The 25,877-nt window shown below is 39.1% G+C and overlaps 1 protein-coding gene across 2 annotated transcripts; it reads right to left on the bottom strand.

The window, feature by feature from the left end:
- Positions 1 to 368: 368 nt before the first annotated feature.
- On the bottom strand, positions 369 to 25,373 carry LOC146659652 (uncharacterized). 2 transcript variants are annotated; one of them, XM_085423769.1, is made up of 3 exons: positions 24,394 to 25,373; positions 18,658 to 18,728; positions 369 to 2,076 (listed from the first exon to the last, which is right to left on the bottom strand). In XM_085423769.1, exons 1-3 carry the CDS (start codon positions 25,145 to 25,147, stop codon positions 1,942 to 1,944), a joined length of 960 nt encoding a protein of 319 aa, XP_085279895.1. In that variant the 5' UTR covers positions 25,148 to 25,373; the 3' UTR covers positions 369 to 1,941. The 2 variants fall into 2 exon arrangements, with proteins under 2 accessions (XP_085279895.1, XP_085279896.1); XM_085423770.1 differs by lacking the exon at positions 369 to 2,076 and adding an exon at positions 17,619 to 17,884.
- Between the last annotated feature and the right edge of the window lie 504 nt (positions 25,374 to 25,877).

Genomic DNA, 25,877 nt, shown 5'->3' on the forward strand with positions numbered 1-25,877 from the left:
ACTGTGAGTTGACAAGTTTTGGAGATCAGCTATACAGATGTCTAACATCTCTAGAATATGATGGAACAACACTTTTATTGCAATGCTTGAAGCATCAAAAAGTAGCTTTTAAAAAATCAGCAGCAATGTATCTGTCCATAAAACATAACCTGCTTACTCAACAAAATCCAAAAACATTGTTATGAAAGGTTCGCGCATTGAGTACTTTCTTTCTGCTGTCTGCATTCACCACCCGAAGGCAGCATGCAGCTAGCTAACATTACAGCTGAGCTGCAGGGGGTACCATTAATGTCTACATCCTGTCACACTGTCACAAGCATGAACCTCTTGTCATGGGTAAATGGAGGTTTTTTTCCACATATACAGTTCCTGCATGAAACTACTCAAAACAAGGCTATGGGGGATTTTTATTTATTTATTTATTTATTCGAATAACCATGTCTTGATTGCTGAGTTAAAAAAAACACTTCCTGGCTCAGAATGGGTATTTGTATTTAAGTACACACATACAGTAGTTAAGACAAGGAGTTGTGGTACCTTATTCAAAAGGATTCTGTGCATTACCATTGTTGCTGTCATTTTGTTAGCTATATCTGTTCAGCTGCTGGTTAACAGCCAATCAGCCAATCACATAGCAGCATCTCAATTCCTTTAGGCATGCGGACATTGTCAAAGTAACCCATTGACGTTGAAAAAGTGATTTAAATTATTTTTAACATGGCTTGGTTGTTGGTGCCAGATAGGCTGATCTGAGTATTTAACAAACTGCTGATCTACTGGGGATCTCCCTGAACAAGAATCTCTGGGGTTTAAAAAGAACCGTCTAAAAAAGAAAAACTGTCCAGTGAGCAGATGTTCTCTGGATGAAAATGCTTCGTTAATCTCAGAGATTAGAGGAGAATAGCCAGACTGCTTTGAGCTGATCGGAAGGCATCAGTTGGTATGCGGTTTCCAAAGTATGCTGAAGAGCATATCTGAATGCAAAACACATTGAACCTTCAAGCCAATGGGCCACAGCAGAAGACCACACTGGGTACCTCTCCTGTGAGCTAAGAGCAGGAAATTGAGGTTACAGTTGACTGTGGCTCGTGAAAGTTGAACAACACAAGGTTGGAAAAATATTGACTGGTCTCTTGACTCTGGATTTCAGATATAGAAGGTAGGGTTAGAGTTTGGCTTAAACAACATAAAACATGGATTCATTTTGCCTTTTAACAGTTGAGGCTGCTGCATTATAAAGCTTGAATCATCTCAAACTGGTTTCTTTAACATGTCAGTGTGTTGATTGATTGATCATACTTTATTCATCCCGAGGGAAATTGGGTTAAGGCTGCCAGCTGTGCCAGCACCATCTTACCCTTCCGACCATACATACATTACACAAACATCACACGGGGAAGACAGGTCAGAGAGGTACAACAATGGAAAATACACAACATGAGGAAAGATGAGGAGAAAAAAAGAACTCCCCCCAGACTGAGTTCACTGTAATCAAATGCCTTTCACAGTCACCAGATCTTAGTCCAATAGAGCACCTTCAGGATGTGGTGGAGCAGGAGATTCCCATCATTGATTTGGAGTCAACAAATCTGCAGCAACTGTGTGATGCTATCATGTCAATATGGACCCAAATCTCTAAGGAATGTTCCCTGCACCATGTTGAATGAATGCCATGAAGAAATAAGGCAGTTCTTAAGGCAAAAGGGGGTCCAACCTGGTACTAGCAAGTTGTAACTAATGGAGTGACTGGTGTATACAGCCTGAGGTGACACATTTCAATAATTACCATAAAGTGGGATTACTCAACACAAAATCATGCTGTTTTGAAATGGATTCTTGGTAGGGATGCTAATTATGCAGTAACCACATAGAAATAAACTGAAGCATAGGCCCTGCATCTGTGCACAATGTTTGATTCAGCTACACACTGTGTGTGTAATTTCATTCACCATGAATGGAATTAGTAGGAATTTTGGAATAAAAATGGTTCCTGTTTTTTCTTCTGACATGGGATGTAATACAGATGCTGTCCATCAGGAAACAGATGCATCCTATTTCCAAACTCTCCACTCCCACCTAAGCACAGAAATACAAGAGGTCAGATAAAATAATAACGCAAAGAAGAATCAAAGAAAAAGGTTCACACAAGAAATCAATATCAGTGTAGTGTCAGGTTATTGTTTTGGGAAGGTTCTTGTTCTTGAGGACAATCTATTTCTTGCTACATTGTAAAATGGGAAATCTTTTACATGGCAAATTTGAAGCAAAATGTTTTTACGAGGCTACATTTAACAAACATTTGTTGCCTCTAGTTTCCAGTTGAGCTTTCTTGATATCTTTGCCATTGTTGTTTGAAAATTTAATAAGATGTAAAAACATTCATTGTGCAAACAAACAAACACACACGTTCATAACAGTTCAGTTAACAAAAACTTGGATACTTTTTTATGCAATTTATATTTTTTTCATATCTGAGAACAAGGGACTCCTGCCTTCTTTATCAGAATAATTTCTTTATTATGAACCCAGGGGAAGATTGATTGAATAATAGGCTCCAACTGGGCTACTGCATGCTTCCAGGCGCTTAACCAACTCTCATCAGTGCCAGTGTTGTGACACCTCAGAGGCCAGCTACACCCCAGCAGGGAGTCTGTCAAATAATTCGAAGGCAATCTAGTCGGGCAATTTATACCATCATTTTGATGCTGTTGTCTTGCGCAGCTGACCTCTGATTCAACTCTGGCCAGCTCAGCCAGCAGTGATCACATCTGTCCCACTCTGGCAAAAAAAACATCCTTCTTACACCCACTGAAGGGACCAGTCCTGCCGTGTTGCAGTTGGCACTAATATTTCATGAGCATGAAGTGCATAACTTCATCCTCCTACCACTAATGCATTATCAAGCTGACTGTCCTGATTTTTAGAATCAGGAATGGTATCATATAATGGTTGGGTGCCTGCCAAAGTGGCTGATTGATTTGCGTACCAGCTTCTGTCAGAATTTGCCGGAATTTTGTCTGGAGGCTGGAGACTGATGGTTATTTTCCATCTCACTTATAGAGCATGACATCTTTGAGCTGCATGCAGCATTTCTGATTAACTGGTGTTGGAGTCCAATCTGATGGTTTAGTTTATAAAACAGAAAACATCTTGGCAAGAATACAGCTAAAAATATTTCCATATCAGAAAGATATTTTTATGAGGGTTAGGTGATAGATGGGGGGGAAAGAAGAAATTTAGCACATACTCTCATCTCTGCTGGACAAGGCTTTAGTCAGAATGTAAATATGGGTCTAAATTGCAGTATGTTTGCAGGTTATTCTTGATCAGCCACAGAATTAACAACTGAAAGGTGTAGTCACTAACACTGATAATCATTTTCATGCAATACTGGGGAATCTTGATTACTGGTATTCATGTCTACATCTACCAAAAACCTTTTTGTAGAACATGCACACTTAACACATTTTTTTTCTCTTCAGACTTTACACAGGGTTTCTTTTGGGGAGAGAAGCAATGCTGGGCATTTAGAGATAAAATCTTTATTTGATAGACTTACAAAGTTGATGTAAGGAGGTTGGAAGAGTGGCAGACTACTGTTTGTGTCCTGTTCAGGTCACTTTTATCCACTGCACCACAAACTAAAAGCTACTTGGTTAGATTTAGCAAAAGACAGCTGTCTTGGGAGCTCTCACTCCCAATGGCGAGTTGGGAGTGCGAGCCATAACCGCATATGTCAAGCACCATGGTCAAAGGAAAGCTTCTGTGTCCTGATCATTTTTACAATGCAGCCTTTCTTCCACACCTGGAAAACAGCTCGCTTCCAAATCTTTAGTCTCTAAAAATCGCCACAACCCAATCCAGTGGTTCATATTCCATTAGGCCCTTTTTGTTGCACTTGCATCACTTCTTTCTCTTTTTTGCCTCGTTATTAGTTTAATTGTCATTTTCATTCAGGTTCATAGACTTAAAGCTGCTTAGTTAAATTTGGAGCTAGATCATTTCCCCTTTCACACCAGTAGCCATTCTCATTTAAACCTGACAAACTTTAAGTACTGCCACCTTCGGCATCACAACCACTGTCAAATGATAATTGTTTGTTGGCCAGCTTCTAAACTTCCCAGAGCCCAGTCTGGTTCAACACATATTTGTGACACAGTGCAGTAAACCCTGTCTACTGTCTACTATGGCCATTACCTGACACCACCAGATACCTTATGTCCAAGACCCAGGGGGGTTAGAAGTGCCATTCTTTTGTTTGTTTTTGGTTTTTGGTGCCACGCTACAGACTTACCAACTCTAAACTGGGAGGTTTTGATGTTTGTCTGGATTGTGTGTACTGTATTAAGAACTAGAAATTACCTGATCAAAGGGGGAAATGGTCCAGTAATATCATTTCCTGTCTTAAGCTGTTTTTCAGTGCTCTAGGGAGCAATCACAAGTGCAGAGTAGTCTAATTAGGTTCCTACACAGGTTAAGGTCAATTACCCAGCCAATCATCCAGTCTGCACTGCATTACTCTTGCTGTGGAACATTGAAAGCTACACAACTGCTGCTAGAATAACACAGAGAAAGCTCCAGACTTTTGACTGCACTGCAAATTGTGGTCAAGGAGAAATTCATAATAAGCACACAAAGTTTGCACCAACTTACAAAACTCTGAGCTGACTATATTACTTAAAATAAATTTCATTTTCAGTTGCCTGAAAAAGTACCCAGAGTGGAGCTAGACACTGACTTCATCATCCACCGCTGGTGTCCCAATCAGGGGAGGGAAAAAGAAAGTTATTATAAAATTAAGTACAGGTAACACAAAAAGTATTTCATTGATAAAGTTTTCTTTGTATTTATATGTATTTGAAAAAAAAATTGGGTACAAATTGAATCCTGTTGGTTTTGGTGGAGATCTGAAATCTTGAAGATTTCTGTATTAAGACTGTGGGGAAAAAATACTGCTTTCATTTTACAAGTGTGCTCCTGCATGTCACACTGTAATAATTAAGTGTGACATATTTTCTTTATAGTATAGATTTACTGTAAAACATAAGAGAGAAGATAGCTTAAAGATCAAGAAGTAGAATACTGTTTCTACATCAGCTGGTTTAGTAACATTCAATAAAAGGCTCTTTATTCTGTCTGTGGGGCTATTTTGGTGTTAGTTTTGCAAATGGGATGTGACAGTCTGTAGTTACTCTAATCCCCTTGATCACCTTTTAATTTACCAAATTGCAGCTCGATCTGGGAACAGGAGAGGGGGAGGCGAAACAGAACACAGCACTGCTGCAAAGCAGGTTGGGTAACTGTCGGTCATGTTTGGGTTTTTGTGCACAGAGTTGTCTTGTTCTGTAACCTACAGCCAATTCAAATGCATTTATGTAATCTTGTTATTGTCATGTCTCTCCTGTAACCACAATTTTTATTTTTTTTTTTTAAAAATATCCTGTAAAGTAAAGATCCACCATCCTTAATAGGGATCAGGGATTACACAGGCACAGAGAACGAAGCGAGAATTTTGTCTTGATACCTGATTTCTTGGCAAATCTAAATGCTTAACAAGGTTTTCACAGCAGTTTTTAGAAGATCTCATGTAAAATTCAGATGGAAGAAGTATTGCTTTGGCAGCAGTTTGTTGGGAGAAAAAAAGAAAATAAGATCCCTATCTGTAGTAATGGGTAAAAAAAGTCTAAAACCAAAAGTGAAATGCACTATGCGTCCACTCTGCTTCATCCACTGATTCACACTTATTCGTGGGAGTAATCTTTTATTTGTTTCACAGCATTTGCTCTGTTAATGTAGCATGCAGTTTTACAAGAACAAGTAATATTGGATATATTAGAAAATGGGGAATTTACAGAGGAGAAATTATGGCATTTCTTGTAATTGTGGACATTGTGAGTGTGTATCGCATCAACTTTAGATTTGCTCCATAAAGATTAGAGGAATGCAACTACAGGAAAACAGTGTTTACCCGGGTAAGCAGCCATGGCCTCTAAAATCTTTTTACTGAAATTATTTTGCTTGTCTCTCAGAAAGTAATTTAGTCCCCTGGATTAGCAAATGTATACTGCTGTAGCTGCATGGGGATCTATGTCTGGGGGAAGGGATTGCTTCATGAGGGTGGTTCAAAAGAGGTGCGAGTGCAGGCTTAGTGTCATGCACTGTCAAAAGGGTCACTTTCATGAAGCAAACGCCCTGCTTGAGAAATACAGGAGTCTCGCTTTTATTTGTTTGGCAGGCAGTAAATAAACTGGTTCTAAGTGGTTGTTTATGGCAACTAAAGTAACAAAATGTAGATAAATATAACACAGGACCAAAGTATATTGTAACACTGCCTATGGGCAATTGGTATGCTCTCCATTAATCAAAGCTTAAAAATAATAAGTCCACAGTTGGAGTGGGGGTAATTATTGATCAACAGCACTATCAGATCACTGGGGATACATTTGGGTCATTTTGTGCTGAAGCACTGGTTTCCATACTGTATAATTTTAAAACATGAACAAAAAAACTTCAGAAAATTGCAGCGATTGAGTATTAAGTGCAGCATATTCACAAACACTAACCTCGTGGGTGAGTGCTAGGACTAAGGGCTGTCTCCGCTCTCATTTTTGCTTAAGTCTCAGCTAAGAAGCATAGCAACGGCACATTGAGGAGTTAATGAGCTTTACATACAAACACAGGCATGCATGCACACTGAAACACACAGAGAACATGCACACACAGGAAAGTATGTACTCTCAATAATAAAAAAAAAAGGCCTCCCACACACATGCACACACATGCACACACACACATTCTTGCCTGTCAAATCATATTAGCATCAGGTCAGGCTGCTTTTTTTTAGCTAGTTGCTATGGCAGCAGCGAGAGGGTCTCTGGGTCGCTCCTACAGGCGTTTCAAACAACAGGGCTGCAGCAGCAAGATTGGTGTAACTACCAGAGATTGCTCCCCGCTGCTGTAGTGTAGGAAATGTAAGAGTGTGACTCAAAACTACATGAATAACTGAAGTGCTGTTGGTATATGTGAAATTACTTCAATTTGGTATCATAAAAAGGGCTCAAAACCTTTTAGGCTTCCACATTTATGCAGTAAAAAGTTAAGTTCACTTTCTTAATATTTCTCACTGGGGTTACCAGGGTGAGCTCGTAAAGCAATTTGGAAAATTGAAGCCTAACATATTTGTCTCCATTTCAGTTTTCTTTGTTAAAATATTACTGCTCGGAAGTTTTGGTCTCTTTGAGATGGGCTTGTTATTTGAAGAACATTGATTTTTGTTTCATCTGATATAACATGAAATTGGCCAAAATTCTCTAAATGCCAATAACAATGAAAAAATCATTCATAGTTTTTAATGGAATATCTAGCAGAGACATGGAGGTCAGCACTGTGTTCCAGTGGTCCACTGTACTACCCGATACCTTAGAAAACCCTTTTTCCAGTTATGCTATGAAACTGTTCAGACCACGGTTTTTTTCTGAACCTTGTTAGAGTAGTTGTGTTCTAAGAAATGTTTTTCCATGTGGGGGAATAAGAAATCTCACTTAAATCGCTGTCCTGTGCACACAGAGCAACACAAAGTGTCTAACAAGAACAGGAAGTCAATTTTAAAATTGAGCTTCATTAACGTGAGACTCATATCAGACAGATACAAGTGCAAGCTGATGAAAGGAGCAGTACTTTTGCTTGAAAACTTCAGTTTCTGTTGAAACTTTCTCAGAGAAAGTATACTAGTTTTTAAACTTCAAACCCTCAACTCCTTCAGAAACCAGACTAGCGAAATTTAATGATCCTTTTATTCAGCAGCTGTCAGCTTTTTAAAAAAAATCAGTTTGTTATTTAACATTATACATTTGCATTCAGTGAGTCCGTGAAACCCAGGAATGATGGTTGCTAATAACGAACCCATATAGATATTCAGTATATAAAAATCGCAATGTTTTTCAATTAATGGTCTAATTCAATATTAATTTTCATCTACTACTTGCATCATTTACTAGATGCATCTACTTTTCTGCTGAATTGAACATTTCCTGCAATGGCATGTACTGCTCCCTTCACAGAACAGCCCAAACTTTTTTCTGACCAGAGAAAATGAATAAGCTCCAGTGCAAAACTGAGCAAGAGGACAAGCAGATCAGAAATACATCTCTTATGAAAAACAGATGCCTCACAAGTCCTGACCTTTGTTATATCATGCCTGTAGGAGGCAAATTGTTCTGATTTGTTAAGGGAGTAGTACATACTGTTGTATGGAGACTTGAGTTTGTTGAGCAGTTACCTGCATGAAATAGCTGTTATTCCCTAGAAAAGGTCAGCTCATTTCAAGACTACAAGCAAACTCACAAAGAGTCATTCTCCTGACTCTAGACTGAAGCTGATGCTTTTTAATGCAGTTCTCAGCCATTACCATGGTATATTTGCATTATGTAACACATTGTCCCACTGGAACGCAGGAGCGATGGACATTAACATCTTAGTATCAACTCCATTGATCTTTTCATTGCATACAATGGTATGCACTGCTCACTTCACAGAACAGTGCAAACAGCAGCAACTGAGCAACAGCAAAAATGCATGAGAAGTACATCTCTAGTGATCGAGAAATGGATGTTTCAGGGGTCCTGACCTTTATTAAATTCAACCTGATGTGCCACATACTGCTGGCTTAGAAAGGGAGTCGTACATACTGTTGCAAGAAAAACTCTTTTTTTGTTTTGGTCTTTAGAGAATAACGTTCATTTCTTAGAGCAAGAACAGTATTGGTGCATCAACACCAGACGCACAACAATGTTTTTGCATGGTGCACTTGATACAAAATCTGTGCAATGACAACAAGTGGTACAAATTTAAACAAAATATAAATTTGTGCAAGATAAAATATTTCACGTCACTCTCATACTCTCATTTATGATAACCCATCAGCTGGGATTCTCATTACGCTGCTGACTAGATATATTAGAATCCAGATACATGATTTCAAAGTGATTTAATGTAAAATCCAATATATCAGCTGATATTTAGTTTTTTGTTTCAGATACACAAAACATAAACAGATTCTTTTTTTATATGTATATTTAATCATTTATTTACTAGTTTATGCTTTTCAAGCCTCTGCTCATCATCGTGTTTGTGGAGTTTGACCGTTCCCAACATCATCAGGTGCGTTGCAGAGTTCCCGGTGGTGGTAAAAAATATTGAGCATTAACATTCATAATGTGATTGAAGAGTGTTTCTCATGTCTCTTCTTTACTTTTTAAATTTTTCATTAAATTAGCAAATAGTTAACAACATCAGACCCCAAGAACTGGGCTTTAATAGAGACAAGGAGAGAGCTTTGAGAAGAATGGGCTAATTTGCAGGACTTTAAATTCTGAAAATACCTTCCTGTGAGTTATTGGTTGGACTTTGGCACTGTGTAAAAGGCTTTGGCTTTTTGGTTTGTGTGACTGTACCGCAAGTCTTTTTTGTTTAAATTTATCTGTGTAGATAGCTTTAAAAATTAGTAATTATTTAGTTATTTATTTAAGATAAAACGTGATCTTTTTTCAAAACAGGGATATTTTGAAGAGACCCCATGCCAGTTGTCTTGAATGATAAGCTATTAAGAAATTTACAGCAAATTTCTTGTTTGCTCCAGTTAATTATGAATTGAGTGTTAGCTTTCTAAAGTCACACATATGGTCCTCTTAATACATTATACCCTCTGGATTCCTCCAGTCTAATTACATTAGTATCATCAGTATCTGTCTAGGTCAAATTTTTCCAATAATGTTATAGACAACGTGCGGTTGCCAAGTTTTTCTCTCTGCTCTGATGTCAACTGCAATGTGCCAAGTCTTTCTGCCACACCCCGAAAGCAAGAGTTGTTTACCACAAAGTGAGTGTGAGTGGAGTTGAAAATTATAAAACCCTCAGTCTGGTGTAGCTCATAAGAGGAATTGTATTTCACCCTGCACTGCCTGTTAACATAAAACGTCATAAATTCCAGGCAGCTGTAAAGCCCTAGTCCTACATTTTTAGTATATAATTGATAATAGGTGCAGTTTTGCTGTGTTGTAGAAGCTCTTCTATCAGCAGCCAGGAACCTATGTTGGTTTGACGCAGAGGCAGAGATTGGGCATGTGGGTCGATTTTTAGTTATTTATTTACTCTTTCCTCTATTTTGAGTAGCTTGACAGAGTGGCCACCAAAAAAGCAGTCCTATCTGACCCCGTTCTGCTTCAGCCCCCTTTTTTTGGTTGCTTCTGATAACGACACTGACCCATATTTGCTGTGACTCCTCATATAGGAGTTTGTTTGGAGTGCTAATAGAAAGGTTGCCACTGGAAATCAAATACAGTAAGACTTCCAGTGCATACCTCAAAGAAGTACCTACATTTCAAGCTTGATAAAAATTAATGAAACACTGATGAACTTTTTTTTTTAGTAATTATAAATCAGCATTTGAACTGGCAGAATTAATGATTGATGATTGATGTTTCCCCCATTTTTGTACACACTTTGATTCACTATAGCATGTTCTTTTAAATAGCTTATTTGGCTAAAAAATCTGAAAAGTGAGATATTAAAAATTTTAAAAATCTTACAGCCTGTACCAGAAAGTTCATCTGGATGTAGTGTTTTCAAAAAGTTGATTCTCCAGATGAACAGAATCAGCTTGCTGGGATTTTCTTACTTGGATGATTATGCTTGTATGAAGAGGAAGAGGCTGTAGCTTCACAGGGTAGGCAGCTGTTAGATTAGACAATTAGATGTGCTTCGTGAACGTGAGACAGTCGTGTTTAGGGTTGCTGTTTGAACTGGCTTATTTTACACCCACATGAATGAATTAAGTTTTGGAAAATCTTGTTTGTAAATCAGACCCACTTTATTGACACACCAGAATGAGATATCTTTAATTCTAATCAAATTAATTACAGAAAAATTCTGCTCGTGCTCAATATTTAATTCATATGCCCTTTTCAGAGAAGCTTGAACTGTGTCTCCAGCTGCACATGCTGGTTTTGCCAAATCATTTACTGCAGAAAAAGTTCTCTAAAAGAGCAGGGTACATTCAACAGAGAACTTTTTCATGCACACAGACACTAACTAATGCAGTGGTGTCAAACTTGCTTTAGTTAATGGGCAATATATAATGCAATCTGATTTCAAGTAGGCATGATTGCATGTGTTCTTTTTTTCTTTTAAATGGTAAAAAGTACATGTAAAAGTAAATGTTTACATTTAATGAACAATCTATTTATAAAAGATGATAAACAACCCAGGATAGCTTAAAAAAGAAGTGCTATTTCAACATATGTCTCGTTAGACATGTCTTACAGATCACAGTGGATCTACAAAAGCAGGAAACTTTCACAAATACATGATTTTAATCTTTATCATTTTTATAATTTGTCTGGATCTGGAAATAATTTTAATTTTCTCTACGCATTTTTATGCCTGTGCAATAATGCTGATACCTCACAAGAAAAGCAAATGCACTTTTCTGAAAAACATGGACTTCTTCACACGTTTGATAGACCTGAGTGTATTCAGCACATCATAGCGATTGTGTTCTTTAAATTTTTCCTTTTCATTTCGTTGCTTTTATCATGTTGTCTTAATGTTACATTTTTGTTCAACTGACATAGAATGAAAAAAAAAAGGATTTGTTTGTAGCAAACCTCAAACTAAAATAGTATGCAAGTGTTTTGAGTGTGTCCAAAACCTCAATAAGTATTCTATCATATGGCTTCTACATACTATAAGCCTGTGCAACCATTTTACACTGCACAAGCAGAAATATCCCACTGTGCAAATCTCTTTGTTTTAAGTGATTCTGATGTAAGTAGTGCAAGTGAAAAAATACATATTACTGAGAAATGTGTTTCTAGATAGTATACACGTTGAGTCCAGAGAATGCGGTTTCAGGCGTGTTTCAGACACCGCTTTTGGCGTCTGGTTTGCATGTCTTTTTTGTGAACTATTTACTTTATTAGAGATACTTTATGTCATATTTGGAGAGTCTAAGTTTGCTAGAATTGTTAGCGCAGATAAACATCTTATGTATGAATGTATGAATGCATGGCTTGTATGCTAAAGTGCTCCTAGGGGGAGTAAGCTTAGGGGAACGCTATATAAATGCTAGTTCATTCTCTGTCTCAAATGTTAAATATGCTTTAACACCCACTTTTAGTTGAGTTTAACTTAACTGTAATGACCTTGGTCTAGAAAGTAAGCAGATTATTAAATGTCCCAGACAACCCAGAAGACAAGAAGATGGATGATTACAATAAAATTATAGAACAAGGGCTGTGAGGCTGATTGGCAGGAAGAGAGTAGTGATGTTTAATTTTCAGATGAGGTGATTTTGACAGTGAGGGAAAATGGAAATTGATTAAAAGAGACCAGCGAGCAAAGCCTATATCACCAGGAGACCACAGAGACTGAAAATAAGGGACAGGTCTTCCTTACTGATCTTAAACACGAGCATCATGTTTTTAATTTAGAAGCTTAGATGTATTTTTACTTTCAGCTTACAAAAAAGCTGCTTCCTTTGAACTTCACTCACAGTTACACGGACTCTGATTTGAGTAATTCATATTGTAATGTTTCACAGATTATACATATACAGGGTTTCTACTAGTGTTGTCTTGCCCGTGTTTTTGTTTTAGTAACTTCTAACAAATTAACAGCCCTTATTTATAAAGAAGAGTCTTAAATAAATGTCTCTAAATGAGTGATTGCATTAATATGCCGGCTTTTCTGCTGAGGCTTTATTGCGCATCAGGGAGTTCATCAATTGATTAAATTGTTGTGTCTCGTATAGGAAGGTGAAAGTCAAGTCTGAGTGGAACACTGCACCTAATCAATGTCAAGCTAAATAAAGTATCAGCCTTTTACACAGTGACAACCCTGTGATGGAAATTCTTCGTCTTCCTGTGTGTCATCAGACTAATTGGCTTTGACCGGTAACCGCTTGATGAGGTCAACAGCAACTGATCGCCTGGAATGAGTAAAACCTTCATCTTAAAGATTTCTTGCTTCTACATATCTTGTCCCATGTCCCGGTTTTAGACCAGCCAGGACTATTACACGTGTAGACAGATGAATCCTCATCCACTGCTACTGTATAAGGAATTTGTTTACTTTAAAAATGTCAGCCTACTTTGAATTCTTTATTTCCTCAGTTGTTTTAAGATTTTTTTTCCTAACCATAAGTATCTACTTCATTCCTGTTTAGGTTGTATTCTGGGTCCAAAGAGTCTATCAACATTTCACACAAAAGTCTTGAGGTTTTAATGCACTCATATAGAAATATACTCTCTGGTGTGTATTTGGAGCTTCAGATGGTTGTAACACATGCTGACATTTCCTGATTGCTGAAGAACGGGGGGCTGGGAATGAAACCCCTCACCTTTTCAAGAAACCAAAGGGGGGGGGGGGGGGGGGAATGAATTTATTTACCTAATTTATGCACATTTTCATTTCAGCACAGTGTACGAGTCTCTACTGCAGTTTGCGCTCATTTGTGGTCATATTAGTTTTCTCTTCTTTGCCTACACTGCAGTGAGCTCAGAGAGAGAGTTCATTCTGAAGAGGAAGCTTTCAATTTGCCTCACCTGTGGTCACAAGGTCTGGGTAGAGGCTGAAAAAATGGGGTTTGGGGTAATAGGGGTCAAAGTTGGTTTCCTCCATAGGATATCTGGGCTCAGCTTTAGGTTAGGGTGAGGACTTTAGAGTCAAACCTCTGTTGCTTCATCTGATCAGGATGCCTCCTGGATGCCTTACTTTAAGGGTTCATATGACCAACTGGGAGGTGACCCTGGAGTGGATGCAGCACTCACTGGAGAGATTATATATCTGGATATATATATATCTATATATCTGCTTGGGAAATGGACCTCGGGCATATTCTCCTTAGGATACTGTCAATTCAACTGGAGATAGATGGATGTGTTTGAGTGGGAAGAGATGGAGTGGTGCATGTAACACAGTAGCAGAGTATAGATGGGCAGAAGAACATGTTAGCTTACTGTAAGTGAAACAAGAGCTTCCTGGCAGCAAATGTTAATTTGTCTAAAACCAGAGATGGAACGATATTGACCAAACCTAAATGTCTTTAAGTCTGAGGGCAGGGAAGCCCTTACTGGCTGTCTGGAACATAAACAGCTAGCTGCTAACATTGTAGCACAAACAAACACTGGGTTTAACTCTCACTTTCAAAACTTGGGAAGGAGATGCAATTATTAATTGCCCTATCATCTATCCAGGTTCAAAGCAGTTAACCAAACTAAACAGTAACATGTTACCTGTTCCTGCCACCTACACATTTAAGTTTAAAAGGACGCTTCCATTATTAAAATGGAAATTAATGCATTTGAAGGTCTGGTCTGTGTCGTATTATTATTATACAGCATTATGAGAAATGTGGAAACTGGTTTCAGTATATACAGAGTTAGTATCCTAGTAATGTATTGAAGTCAGCTTCTCGGTTGGCTGGTCCATCAGCCATCCAGTAACTGAGTTTAGAATTAGAATTAGAATTAGAATTAGAATTAGAATTCAACTTTATTGTCATTGCACATGCACAGGTACAGGGCAACGAAATGCAGTTTGCATCCATCCAGAAGTGCTTAGTGATATAGATATATTACAATATATATTAGCAATAATATAGATATGTAAGTATATTACAGAAATGGGTCTATTATGGTATGTTATAATGTACACGGTATGAAGTATGTTGTGAATATTCTATAACTATAAGTATGTACAGGCTGTAGTGAGTACAAGCTATGTACAGGATATGGACAGGATATAAATATGAAAAACTATACAGAATATGAAATAAATAACTTTACAGGAATCTGAGATATACAGCTATACAGAAATGGGAACTATGCAAGTTGTAAACAGTTGTAGGGTTAAAAATTATCGTATGTACAGAATGATTATTACAGAGCTATACAGTAGTGCAGTTAAGGTAAGTGAGGGTGAGGATAGTTTCTACAGAGGCTATATAAAGTGCTAGTGGTTGTGAGTGGTGGTTCACTCCATGTTATTATTGTGTGTTTGAGGGTACAGTTGTCCATTGTGTGTGTGTGTGTGTGTATGTTCAGTCCATGAGTTTACTGACATTAATGGACATTATTTGTCCCTAAAGGTTGGAGCAATGAGTTTTTAGTGACCTTAAATTTGCTCAAAGAGTAACAATTACGCTGATTCAAACTCATCTGTAGTAATTTGGATCCTGTGTCAGTCTGTTGTGGTTAAAAGAGAGAGCTGAGAGTGAAAACGAAGCTGTTGAATACTCTTTCACATCGAAAGTGGATGGATTATGTAATTAAAATAGAAAATGAAAGCTAAAGCAGTGTATGCTAGAGCAGTTTCTTGATCCATACGTCATTCATCAAATCCAGTTCCACAATACCAAGATGGCCTTCACCAATAATGGCTATCATTATACCCTTAAACCAGGTAGCAAGACAATTAGTTAAATCTCTAAACAACAGTTGGATGGAGTATACTTAAATGTAAGATATGCTTTCAGATTTTTCAGTATTTTTTTTTGTTTATTTGATTTTTGTTCAACATCATAGACTGTTTCTTTACTTTGGAGCTATCTGTTGACTTAGTTCTGTTGTGCTTGCATCTTTCTGAGTCTCTTGACTCTTTGGAAGTAGTACTTTGTAATACTGCTCCCTTTTAATCAAAACAATTTCAAATAGGTAAACGTTCACATAGCAAAGATTCACCCTTTCTCCTCTCACACTATGACATTACTGTTGTCTGTTATGTTGCTGCACTGAGCAACAATGTGTGTGTGGGCACACTCCCTGCTCCTCTTAGATGTCTTAAACTTAATTTTTTTTTAATTTGACCACATAACTAACATGTGAGCCATGGATATGGTGGAACTTCCTTTCTGTAAATGTCACATTAGCTTAAACAAAGTAACTTTTTGGTATCACTTTAAATATAGAATAAGTCTGAAGCAAATGGAAATAGATTATTGTGAACGCTGCAGGTGAAAACCTACAGTCTGTAGGTAAAAACCCCAGAAAGAGTCTACGTCTAGCAACACCCTCAGACATTCATACAATGAATTTCTATCTCAATCTTCAGCTCTTGTGCATAAACTCACTTTTCAACAAAATAAAAATTATGGAAATAATTTTGGAAAATAAGTGGGAAGATGTGCATGCTGTGATGTGGGGTGGCGGGGCCGGGGGGTGGGGAGCAGATTTTGCTGTCAAAAACAACAAATGATAACATGTGTACCAATCTCACTGATAGAAGTAGCAAACAGCTTCCTTTATTGTCATGATGATCACTTGTAACATTGTAAAGGCAGTGCTAAAATCATCAGTGAAACTGCCTGAGGGAGGATGTGAACTTGGAGTTAGGGGACTCTGCCATTTTAAAGAAATCATAACCACATTACCTGATTTCAATTTAACCAATCTAACCTTCAGGGTGGTGCTGCTGCTGTTTCAAGAGACTACCAGTTGCAACAGCTGTTTGGCTACTGGAGCATGCTTATTCTATTAACGAAATTTCTATTCTCTGTATGTCCTGTACATGTGGCAGAATTGACAAATAAAGTTGACTTTGACTTTGATTCTATTATCTAACATTTATTTGGTGGCACACCTCGAGTCTTAACATAGGATTCTACTGTAACATCCTGAAAAACATGCAATGGAAACTAGATGAACTGCACTTCATGCCAGCTTTCCATCATGCTGTGCATGAAATTGAAAGTTCTCTCGCCAAACATATAAAATGTTCCATTACCATCCACCCTTCTCACCAGATTTGTCATCCTGTTCCTTTCCTGAAATTATTAAAAATAATAATGATAATAAATAATTAAGAGCTGTTTAACATATCAGAGGAAATCCAGCACTTATTACAGACTCAAAAGTGCATGGTGATAGAACAGGACTTGAACAGGACTAAAATTAGCCCAGATGTGATGACCTTAAAGAAACGATCAAATTCAAATCAGTTAAGGTTTCTGATTGTTATAGTTGGAGTCCTGGTACTTCATGACATCACCTCATACAAGCAGGGTTTTTACTGCATAGAAAAATTGGTTTGCATAGTATGGTTTGAGCCAGGAAAACCAGTATAAGTCACTGTGACAGTGAGGTGTGGTTTCCTGGCTTTGCTGTAGATGTGGAGGTGTGTGGTTTGGGAGCAGTGCCAGCTGAGAAGGGTGTCTTTTCAGCTAATATTGCTCTCTTCTTATATAGTAGGTACAGAGATGGAGGCAGAGACACAACTGAGGGCTGCGTGCATTCACGAACAGTCAATGCTCCATGGCCGGGCATATTAAGTGGAGTAAGGATAAACTGTGTATAGAAAATTTTGATAATAAAGAATTAAGTGTGCAAATAACAAACTCACGCTCATCCTTACTGAGGTGAACCCATAATGGAGGGAGCCACTACGACAGCCACCATCATCTTATAACATTTCCCTCTATGCCTAAGAGCTGCTGGTGCTAAATATCACGCTAGCATAGCTTTCTGTAAATGTGCTGTCATGTCTTACTGTAGCTCTAAAAAGGCACATCTGTGAATGACACAAAAGTAATTGCTTGACCATTTTGGCACTGTTACATAATCAATATCTGCAAAGGTTTGGGGTGTATATGAGGAAAGAAAAGTATGTGTAAGAGATGCCAAAGCATGCACACAATTTGTAGCCAGAGAGGAAGAAAAATTAGTGTCGATATCATCTAGCTTGCTGTGCATGTTTATCACAACAGATGCTCTTTTTTTTTATTTTTATGAAATTGAACCCAAAGATTTATCTTGCCATATGGCTGTTAGTCAAATGTTTAGACATATCTGCTGCTCTTTTCCCTGCTGGCATGTCCCCCTCTGTGATCCACCTAGGAAAAAAAAAACCTTTAAAATCCTAGGAAGTGCTCTGACCTCAGGATTCATCTTATTAAGCCATTAACTAAGACATTCTTTAGGATGGATTACAGGTCAACTAATCAGAGACCGACTTATTTTGATGAGACTTATAGAGATAGTTTGTCTAAATATCTCAGATGTCAGCTTAAGAAATATGGATGAACCTGCTAAATTGAGATATAGTACATTCATCCATTCTTTCTTAGCTGTTTGAAATAAATACCATGCAGTGGTCAGGTAGAAACAGTAAGCATGTGCAAAGAAGGCCAAATCGTGGGGCTTAACTACATTAAATACAATTCACTAGCAGGGACTACATCGTTGATTAGATTGAAAGAGAAAGACGGAATAAAAACAGATCTGGGACTGAGACGGCAAAAATGACAACAACCAGTCTGCACTGCAGGAAGGCATATGTAGGCATAAAACCAGAAGGAAAATGTATGAGGTGTGGTCCCGCTTCTGAAATTCAGATAAATTACGTCCAATTCTATAAAAGCGCTTTGCATATCTGCACATTTTAACTACACCTTAACTTTTTTGGGCATTTAAAGAACAACTTTATACTATGAAAATCAGGGAACTGTTATTATCATAATGTTAGATTTTCCCTTTCTGGCATTTCTGCCCTTCAATTTCCTGAGTAGCAAATTCTTCTTTGGTCTTATCATTAGCTGAGCTCTGCTGCTTAAAGTCACTGATAGAAAAAAAAAAACTTCACTGTGTCAATGTTAATGTTGGATACCTCAGTGTGACACTCTCCTTGGTGATTCTGGTGCTTCCTTCTGCCCCAGGCAATGAGTACAGGAGCTTTGTCTGAGGGGCAAAAATGCACAGGCATCATTTCACAGAATGCATTTAATCAATTTCATAAAGTTGAGATCATTAAATCAAACACAGCCCCCCCCCCCCCAGCTGCAGAGGATTGCAGTATTACATCCATTTGGTAGGTCACTGGTGTGTATAACTTAAATCTGTCTGGCTCAGTTTAATCTTTTGTTACTCAAGGGCTCGTTGTATCTCTGTATACTGTAACTGTAAACGAGCCATTTAGTCTTTGTGTTTAATGTAGGATGTGGGTATTTGTGCGTTATGACAGATGCTGAGCTGAAATTTTAAGTACAATTTAATTTTATGCTTTGTGGGCTCAAGTAAATTCAGAAGAGAAGTTTGAATGAGATCTGTTTCTCTGCAACCACCTGTCCATGTGCATGCTGCTCATTGGGGTCAGCATCATGTTAACAACACAACTATTGCTACTCCTACTAACCATGACTGGGTCACTTCCAACAAACCTGAAATCAAGTCATGACAGGACTAATCTACTGAGCTAAGATAGGTTTTTGTTTTTCAAGCTGCATGTTTTCATTTTTAATTTTTAATACTTTTTTTGGACAAGAACAGAACAGAATTTCAATTGTAAAAACATCTTTTCGAATCCTTGGGAACGACCTTGATTTCTCCATTGATAGATAGAAATTGTGTTCTAGTCTTTGCCTAAACCACAAATATAACAACAGATTCTGATTAAAGTGAGAACACAAACAGTTGTACTTTTGATTTCTTTATTACCGGTAATCTTATTTCTTTTAATGCTTTTCATCACTGTGACGGCTTCTCTCACTGTGCTTGTTCCTTCCCAGTGGTGATGTAGGATCTGATGGGTCTAAACAAGGCACCCATTCAACTAGCATTCATCACCATTATGTTAAAAATATTCTGACACCCCAAGAACAAAAGTCCTATAAAATGAGAAGTAAAACATTTTTGTGACCACACCAGAGACGACTATGGTTATTTTAACAATCCCCAAGAAAAAGTATTGTGAAGTGTTAATGCTAATAAAACTAATGTCTACATTGTTTCAACCTGGCAATTATACTGCAGAGATGACTGCTTATGTCCCAACTCTGAGTCTTGGCCACTTGCATTTAACTGGGTCTTGTGACGGGTCATGTGACAGCCATGTAACTTAACTAATTTAGGCTGCTCTGCAGGCTAAATTAACTAATGTTTAATGTCAGAGGAAAGCAAAAGAATGATGCGATGCTTTTTGAAATATCCTTGAAACATTTCTCCCCCACATTTTAAGCTAAATTAGATGCATTTAGTTATTTAGCAATATATTTATTTGCTATTATTTGCTTCCCTCATATCTAGGGATGGGTACCGGTATCCGGTGCCATTATGGCACCGGTTCTGACATAAACGGTAGTAACTAGACCGAAAAGCAGCGCACATTTCGGTGCTTTTTTTTCCTGAGCTGTGATACACTTTAGATTCTAGCCAATCATTTTACGTTTCCGAGGATAGTAGGCGGGGCCAGGTACGTACGTTCTTTTAGAGCAGAGCTACAGATTAAAAATGCCCAAGGCAAAGCGGTCAAAATTCTGGCTGTACTTCACAGCAAAATATGCAAACTCAGCAGCCTGCAACAAGTGCTTTAAGCTGATACTGTGATACTGTCAAAGGAGGTAACACCTCAAATTCGATGAAACACCTGGCGACGCATAGCGTTTTTTTTTAAAGCCGAGAAATGCGCCGTATTTGATAGCTTGCTGCGAGACCTCACACCGTGCACATCTACTCCGGGTGGGTTGCCTGTTATCGGACCCGGAGTTAGCAACATCCCCCAAAAACACGAAGAGGAGAGTCCTGGCCCCTAGCCCTGCCAGTGTAGCAGAAATGATGACGGATGATGATGGCAGCAGCAGCCGTTCATCTCTGCGTGAGTAGCTTAATGTAGGGCTGCTCAATTAATCGAATTTTAATCACGATTACGATCTGGGCTTTCAACGATCATTAAAAATGACTGAGCCGATTATTAGCCCCTCCCTCATTTATCCGCGACACCTTAAAGGCCGTTGTTGTATGCTCACCTTATTACTAAATTAGGCAGAGCACTCTGAATTGAATCAGGACATAAAGCACGGTCTTTATGTTGCTTTATTGAACACTGTCCATCTTACAACTAGCCGCTTAACGGGGCTTCCTTCGGACAACAACATCCGGTTCAAAGGTCATCACCTTAAGACATAGCCATATCAATACATGACATCCCCCTTTTCCTTAGACTCAAACTTTAGTTGTAATAACTTTGATGTCTTTTTTTTTTTTTTTTTCAACACTGAACATTCTTCTTGTCTTACTTTCTAACAAGTATATAATCTAACTGTCTCACCACACATGTACCTTTCTTTTTTCAATATATACATGTCAAAATACACATATGAACTTGAAACTTGCCAACTTTAAGTTACCTCTTCACCTTAACATACTATAGTTCATTTCACCACAAAATCACGAAACCTCTCGGGTATCTTTTTAGCCCTCTGTGATCTACTTGGTCTCTCTGGCCCCTGGGAGCCCTCTTGTGGTGTTGGAGTGAAGGTGTCAGTCTTTGTGGGTGTTTCACCTTCCTCCCTTTCAGGTATTGTGTCATAGTGTCCTTCTCTGGTCTCATTCGTCTCGTATTTCTTCACATGTGTGGTATTCCGGTGATAGCGAGCTCCTGTTGGTGATTCAATAATGACTTGGTTTCCAGTTCTGCTTACAACTTTGTGTGGTGTTGCGTTGAATGGTGTTGTAAACTTGTCCACTTTGTCTTGTTGAACCAGCACTGTGTCTCCCGAGTCAACTTTTGAATACTCAGCTCCCCTTCGTTCATCAGCATAAGTCTTTGACTTTCCCTTCTGTTCAGCGTCTCTGTCACGCACGTCCAACTCCGTTGTTTTTGCCTCACTGATGTTCGGTAACTTTCCTCTCATTTTGCGGTTGAACAGTAGTTCTGCTGGACTTTTGCCCGTGGTTGGATGTTCAATGCTGCGATACACTGTTACATATTTTCTTAGCTCTCGCTTTCAGTCAAGTCCTTCGGCTTGTGCGATCCTGATTCTTTTCATCAATGATGCATTTTGCCGTTCCACTTCTCCATTTGCTTGAGCCCATTTTGGTGTAGTTCTTATATGTTTGATTCCATTAGTTTCACAATATTCTCTGAACAGCTCAGATTTGAACTGTGGGCCGTTATCAGATTTGATTGTAACTGGTAGCCCATGTCTGCTAAATATACAGTCAATAGAGTCGATGACTTTTTCAGCAGTTGTAGATGACATTACATCATACTCATAGTACCGACTGTAGTAATCTATCAGTACAAGTATTGAGTGGTTCGAAGGTAGTGGTCCCAGTAAGTCTACCGCCACATCTCGCCATGGTCCATCTGGTAAAAGTGTGTTTCTCAGTGGTTCAGGTGGATCTGGTCTGGCTACTATTTGACATCCGTGACAAGCTTTACAAAACTTTTCTGCAGCTTTGTCCATCCCTGGCCACCAAACTTTTGTTCTGAGATGCTGTTTGGTTCCAACAATTCCTAAATGTCCTTCATGAGCTAGTGACAGTGCTTGAGCTCTGAGGTTTTCTGGCAATACAATGCGAGTTCCCCGCAAAACTATGTAGCCGATGACACACAGTTCATTTGCAATGGGTGCATATGTTTTGCATTTTTCAAAGTGTCCGTTTTCAATAGCTCTTCGCACTTCTGTTAATTCTGAGTCTGTAGCAGAGGCTTCTTCAACCTCTCTTGTCGTGAGTGCTTTTGGAGTAGCATTAACTGCAACAAATCTCACGTATTCTTCAGATTCATGCTTATGTATCTCTTTTGATGTGGTGTCAGCCAGCAGTCTTGACAGTGAATCCGCAATGTTTTGCTTTCCCGCAATGTGCACTACTTTAAAGTCATATGGTTGCAGTCTGAGAACCCATCTTTCTATGCGTGCACAAGGTTTAGATTTCTGGCTGTATATGACCTCTAATGGCTTGTGGTCTGTGATGAGGTCAAGCTTCCTGCCATACACATATGGATGTAGTCTCTCACATGCCCATACCAGTGCTAGGGCTTCTCTTTCTGTTTGAGAATATCTTCGCTCACAGTCTGTTAAACTCCGACTTACGTAGCACACTGGTACCTCTTCTCCGTTCTGTATTTGTATTAGCACTGCGCCCAAGCCTACAGGGCTTGCATCTGCTATGACTCTGGTTGGGGCTTCTTTGTCAAAATAGGCTAGGGTACCTGCTCTGGCTAACTCAGTCTTTAGTCTTTCAAATGCTTGCTTTTGTTCTGGCCCGAATGTAAACATAGTTTCTTTTCGAGTTAAACGTCTTAGTGGTTCAGAGAGTGTAGCAAACTGTGGTATGAACCTGCTACTGAAGCCTACCAGTCCAAGAAAGCTTCTCACCTCAGTAGCATTCTTCGGTTCTCGGGCTTCCACCACAGCTCTCACTCTTTCTTCAGTCGGGCCGATGCCTTTCTGTGTCAGCAGTATTCCCATGAACACGAGTCTGTCCATGTTGAACTGACACTTCTCTGAGTTTAGTGTCAGGCCACAGTCAGAGAGTCTCTTCATCACAGCATGCAGGCGCTTATCATGTGTTTCTTGGTCTGGCGCGCGTATGATTACGTCATCTGAAATGTTCTCAACTCCTTCAATGCCAGCTAGTGCATTGGCAATCTCATGCTGATATTGCTCACTAGCTGATGAGACTCCAAATATTAGCCTTTTGTACCGGTATACTCCGTTGTGCACTGCAAATGTAGTTATCTCTCTTGACTCCGGGGTAAGCTCTAGTTGATGGTATCCCCACTTGAGATCGAGTTTGGTGAAGATTGCAGAGCCGTTTAGTCCTTGCAAGATTTCATCCACAGTGGGTATGGGGTATCTTTCCCTGATTATTGCCTCATTTGCTTTTCTCATGTCTAAGCACATTCTGATATCTTTGTCACATTTCTTTGGGAGTACCACTACAGGATTTACCCAAGGTGTAGGTCCTTCTACACGTTCTATAATGTCCATGTCAATTAGTTCATTGATCTTTTTCTCCACTGCATCCCTCAAATGATAAGGTATGCGCCTCAGTGGCTGTGCTACTGGTTTCACATTTGGATCAATGTACAGGCTGATCTGTTTGGTGTTTAGTTTTCCTACTCCTTTGAACACTTTTGGATACTTTTCTTTAAGAGTGTGCTTTAAATCTGTGACAGCCGCCACATTTTCACCTATTTTCAACACTCCTAACTTTATGGCAGTCTTTTTCCCCAGGAGTGGTTCACCATTACCTCTAATCACAATAAATTCAGCCTCTTCAGTCCTGTCACCAATCTTGATTTCACATCTGAATGCGCCTTTAACCGTGAGTGCCTGTGCTGAGGAATATGCATATAAATTCCTCTGCTCTTTGGGTACACATGAGTGACATTTTATCTTTTCAGCTTTTAGCTTTTCCCATATGTTTTCTCCCATCACATTACTTGTAGCTCCAGAGTCAACTAACATTTTCAACTCTATTCCCCCAACAGAAAAGGTAAGTTTCTCAGGTATATTATCATCATTTACAGTAAATGCATAATCATCTTGTTCAACAGCATTCACATTTTGTTTCTTTTGTCTTTTTGTACGACACATTTTTGAAAAGTGGTCCTTACCATTACACTTGTGACATGTTTGTCCTCGTGCTGGGCATTTGGGATCTTTGCCCATGTGGTCAGTATAACCACACCTGTAACACTGTCTTTCTGTTTTATTATCATCTTTCATTTTTCCTTTTGGTCTGTTGTTCTTCTCTTTCTTTGCTGTAAAAATCCGGCTGACCGTGTCCTCTCCTTTCTTTTCCCCGGTGACGCTCATCGCCGCCATCTGCTCCTCCACACGTTCACAGTGTGAAGCCACCTCTAACGTGCGATTTAGAGTTAAGCCTGGACCCTCCTCAAGCAGCTTTCTCCGTACATATTCAGAAGTGCATTTACTCAGGATAGCGTCCCGTATCTGGTTATCATTGTCAGCTTGAAAGTCACAGTCTTTTGCAGCTCGCCTCAAACGTGTACAAAATTGTTGCACAGTCTCACCTGGTGTTTGGGACAATTTGTGGAAAGTTTGGCGTGCATATGCTGCATTCACTTGAGGAACAAAGTAAGTGTTGAGCGCAGTCACCGCAGCGCTGTAATCCTTTGCCTCTCCCGTCTGTGGTAGAGTGGAGAAGACGTCCTGCACGTCCTGTCCGGCCATGTGCAGTAGAAGAGCGCGTCTCCGCTGTCTGATCGCGTCTGTAGCATCATCCGTCAAAATAAGACCTTTCCCATCAGCAAACAACTCGAAGGATGTTAACCAGCGCGTCCATCTCGGTCCGAGCGTAGCTGGATCCGTGTAGCAGGCGAACGGTTGAATACCCGACTTTTCCATGTTAGCCCACAAGTTTTTTTTTTTCGCTAACCCCGTGCCGCCGCTGGGTCTACTTCTCACAAAAACAAATCCAGGTCCGTGTCGTCCTCGTCGCCATTGTTGTATGCTCACCTTATTACTAAATTAGGCAGAGCACTCTGAATTGAATCAGGACATAAAGCACGGTCTTTATGTTGCTTTATTGAACACTGTCCATCTTACAACTAGCCGCTTAACGGGGCTTCCTTCGGACAACAACATCCGGTTCAAAGGTCATCACCTTAAGACATAGCCATATCAATACATGACAGCCGTCTGTGAAAATATTGTCGGGCATAAACCAGTCCGTGGCGCAAAAAAGGGTGGAGACCGCTGATTAAGAGGACCCGAGGGAAGCTCGGAAAGCTAAGCAGAAGTTATTTGGAGAGTGACTGCCGTTGGTTGAAAAGAGAGTTTAAAAAAAAAAACAAAAAACTTCAGTGGTGTTGCACACCATTTTATATAATTTTTTTAAAAGTTATTGTTAACCCTTTAAAGCCGGTCAGAGCAGCATGCTCCGTTTTGCGTAACTATTTTTAAATCCCTGTAGAATCTGAACCGTGTAAGCTAGCGCAATAATTTGTTTTGCATATGAAACCGGAGGAGTTGTACTTACATCTGATGCCATCAGCTTGTCCTAGGTCACGGTTTCGTTCCACATATAGCTTTGCAAAAATTGCATAAAAAGCGCTTGCAGGAACAAAAACATAAT

Source organism: Rhamphochromis longiceps, linkage group LG11 (genome assembly GCF_057381845.1).
Source record: "Rhamphochromis longiceps isolate RC_006_pf linkage group LG11, R_longiceps_female_GT1.1, whole genome shotgun sequence".
Taxonomy (NCBI): domain Eukaryota; kingdom Metazoa; phylum Chordata; class Actinopteri; order Cichliformes; family Cichlidae; genus Rhamphochromis; species Rhamphochromis longiceps.